This window comes from Trifolium pratense, linkage group LG6 (genome assembly GCF_020283565.1).
Source record: "Trifolium pratense cultivar HEN17-A07 linkage group LG6, ARS_RC_1.1, whole genome shotgun sequence".
NCBI lineage: Eukaryota > Viridiplantae > Streptophyta > Magnoliopsida > Fabales > Fabaceae > Trifolium > Trifolium pratense.
In genome coordinates, this window is record NC_060064.1 from 9,237,239 (window position 1) to 9,240,950 (window position 3,712).

General features: G+C 35.4%; 1 protein-coding gene across 1 annotated transcript; it reads right to left on the bottom strand.

Annotated features, from left to right (window-relative positions):
• Window positions 1–3,467, bottom strand: LOC123888136 (protein AUXIN SIGNALING F-BOX 2-like). The gene is made up of 3 exons (XM_045937097.1): window positions 2,271–3,467; window positions 1,150–1,645; window positions 1–948 (listed from the first exon to the last, which is right to left on the bottom strand). Exons 1-3 carry the CDS (start codon window positions 2,720–2,722, stop codon window positions 181–183), a joined length of 1,716 nt encoding a protein of 571 aa, XP_045793053.1. The 5' UTR covers window positions 2,723–3,467; the 3' UTR covers window positions 1–180.
• Window positions 3,468–3,712: the final 245 nt, after the last annotated feature.

The window sequence follows — 3,712 nt, forward strand, 5'->3', positions numbered from 1 at the left end:
TTCAACATATTAATGAAGTGGCGTCTAATATTTATGTATAAAAAGCTAGCAAAGTTCAAGAGAAAATAAAATAACAAACCACTACATATCCGGAGGGTATAAAATTGCATTAATCAGTCAGCCTAAACAAAGTACAAACAGCTTAACAACAAGAAAAATTAAACTGAACCTAAAATGCACCTAAAGAGTCCATACATATTCCGGTGCATCCTCCCTTTTCCCAGCCACTGTACGATACAAATACATCTTCTCGACTCTTTGTCCGTCTTCCACATAACAATCTGCTTGTTCACCTTCACCGAAGATCTCCACGTTCAAGCTCGGCATCTTCTTAGCCAATGTCTTGCACGCTCCAACAGTCACCTCGCATGACGACATCCAAAGGGATCGCATTGTTTCATACTTCCCTATGTCGGTTAAAAGTGCTGTGTCGCCAAAAGGACAGTCTCTTATCTCAAGCTTGCGAAGCTTTTTGCATCCGTTCAATACGTAGAGCATTCCCTTGTCGCTCTCACCAGCAAATGCAATTGACAACATTTCAAGCTGCTCGGCATACATTCCAATGTAAAGGAACACCTGGTCGGTCAACTGACCGGAGAGTGACAGCCTCCTCAGTCGCTTGCATGACTGCACAATTGCACCAAAGCCTTCATCCAATGGCTGCATTGTGTCGGGGTCAGGTTTTGTTGCATCGAGAATACATAACCTAAATCGGATAAAATTTGGGCAGTTCTTGGCCACTGTTATGAGAGCAGCATTTGTCATCTGGTGACAGAAGTAGAGTAACGAGTGAAGCTTGCGGCATCCCATTGATATTGCAACCAGTCCTTTTTCTGTAACAGCTCCTTGATTTCCAAATGGTGCCGAAGGAAAAACCCTCAATTCTTGTAAATCTTTGCATGCAGTAGCTACAACACCTAGTCCTTTGTCTCCAATGCAATCCATTATCTGCAACATTGATTATTGTTTTGTCAATATAAATTAAGCTAATAAATTGTTAAGAGTATTTATAATAAAGACAAATAATTTCATCAAAAGTAACAATTTATTAGTTTTCTTGCTATTTGTAAATATTCTTAAAACGACAAATTAAAAAGAAGGGATGTAGTAACAAGTAAAAGGAATAGAATCTAAGCTTGATATAGTTACCCATAAGCGCTGAAGTTTCCCACAGTGGCGAATAAGTTTTATCAGTTCACTGCCCTGAATGCCAGCTGCATAGCTCAAGTTCAACGATGTTAAGTTCTGGCAAATTGGATACATAGCTGCAAGGCTAAAAGGAGCCACTTCCAAAAATCCCGACAAACTGGTTATCGACGTGCACTTAAGAATGGTAGTCCTAAGCTTTGCATAGGCATCTGAATTGAGATCATGGAAAAATGATCCAATTCCAAGATCCATTAGCTGAGGCGCTCGCATTAGTATCCTTTGTAAAGCATCAACAGGCACAGAACGATTTAGCCTCAGACTCTTGAGGTTAGGTGATCTTGCCACAAGTCTCTCAAGTGCTCCGATATTAATCTCTCCTTTCAGGCAAGCAAAATTAAGAGAGACAAGTGATGTACAGTTTTCAGGAAAACAACTTAGCCACTGTCCTTTGTGATCTTCCACTTCATTCTCTTGCAGGTCTAGCTCCCTAAGAGACCTACATTTCAACAACACAAACCATATAGGGATTCAAGAACACGTTTAACATGACAAAGGAAACTCTCAACCAGCCAAAACATATTTCTCAACAAAATTTTCCCTAACCCCAAATAAATATCGCATACAACTAAAACCGCTAGTCATAAATTATTCACAGCTTCATAATACAAGATCCCAACTTAAGATACTTCCTCTAAAAGGATATACAATAAAAAAAAAGTGTATGTAATAATTGGTCAAAAATTAGGATCAAATACAAGTACTTATTTTCCTATATCAGGGAGTACTTTACAAGATACTATTAAAGACTAGTATTTCCAAAAACTATACATGAGGTAAAGTTAAGTTCAAAGTCATTCAACCATTTTCCTGAGCTAACTGTACTAATATTCTCTAATTGTAGTCACATAGAACACAAGCTAAAAATATACAAAACATTGAAATTTTGAAAGTACGAACAAGATAAAGACAACAATAATCATACCTTTAACAGTACAGCTATAAAAAAAACATTAAATAATCAAATCAAAATTGTACCACAAAATCCAAACACCATATGAAAACAAAGACAACAAAAACCAAAAAAAAACAAAATTCATAACACAAGATTCATCCTTTCTCACCTGCAATTAGCAGCAACAGCAGCAAGACCATCAGTAGTGAACCCTTCACAGCTAACAAGAACTAAAGACTTAAAATTCATGAAAGAACGAGAAAGTAGCTCAAGGCTCTCATCTGAAACCACCATCCTCTTCAACCTAAGTTCCTCCAATCCAACTTTACTCTTAGCAAGTGCTTCAATCCATGGATAAACAAAACCACCCCAACCATGAGGAACCAAACTAAAATCAGCAAAATGAGGTTTACCCTTCAAAGTCAAAGATTTCAGATCAGGAAACCTTTCCACTAACCTCTCAGGACTAATTGAGTAACAGTTTCCTATGAAAACTCTTTGCCTTGTAAATCTTTCTATTCTATACCAACTTTTGCATACCAAAGACAAAGAGTTTCTGTCACTATGTGACACAACATAGTCAAACACATGTTCTATTACCTCGTCTGGAAAATAATTCATTTTTTTTCTTTCTTTCAATTACTCAAAAGATCCAATTTTCAACACTTTCGTGGAAAACTTTCATACTCTCTTAACAAGGAAACAAAAAACAAAGATAGAAAACAAGATCTAAAAAACTGAGAATACCCTTTTGAGATCAGAGTGGAAAAAACAGATCTTGACTTAAACTAGAACATGATGAGAGATCTAGAAGGAAAAAAAAAAAAAGGTAAAATAACTTAAAAGACAAAAAGGGTACTAATAAAAATTACTAATGAAAATAGTAAAATTTACATTTTTCAGTTTGGATCTGCATGATAACTACCATAAAGAACACAAATTTTCTAATACGGTTACAGTAGATATGAAGAAGAAGAAAAAAAATGAAAATTTGTATGGAAGAGAAGAAAATTGACAAAAAAGATGATGAAATTGGATAGATCTAAGAAAATCTAAGCTTAATTAATTACATTATTGAGTAGAGAGAGTTATGAAGAGATGAGTTGAGAGAGTGAGAGAAAGAACAAAACCACTTCATTATGAGGGAGAGAGGAAATGAAGGGGAAAATGGTTGAGAGAAGATAGATGGGAAATATTTAACTAACCATGGTTAGTTGTTAGAGGGTGTGTGATAGAGATGAATCGAACGGTGAAGGTGGAGTTTAATGATGGGAAATAGAGAGAATCTTGACCGTTGAGTGGATGAACATGCATGTGTCTTTGTCACTTGTTTCGAAGTGAGCCACCCCTCTGCCAAAAGCAATGCAGTCTGTTACCAAAAGAGAGTTGAGATCAGGAAAATAATACACCAACGACAAATAGAAAACGATTGTTGGATTAAATTTTATTTTTTTATTTTTTTTTATTTACCATTTTAAATGACTTTTTTTTACTTTGATTTATCCCAAAATAAATGTTTTATACAAATACAACTTTCAAAATCATTTTTTTCAATTTTACTCTTTATGTGAACCCCTGTTTATGTGTGGCATACTCAATCAATTTAATTAT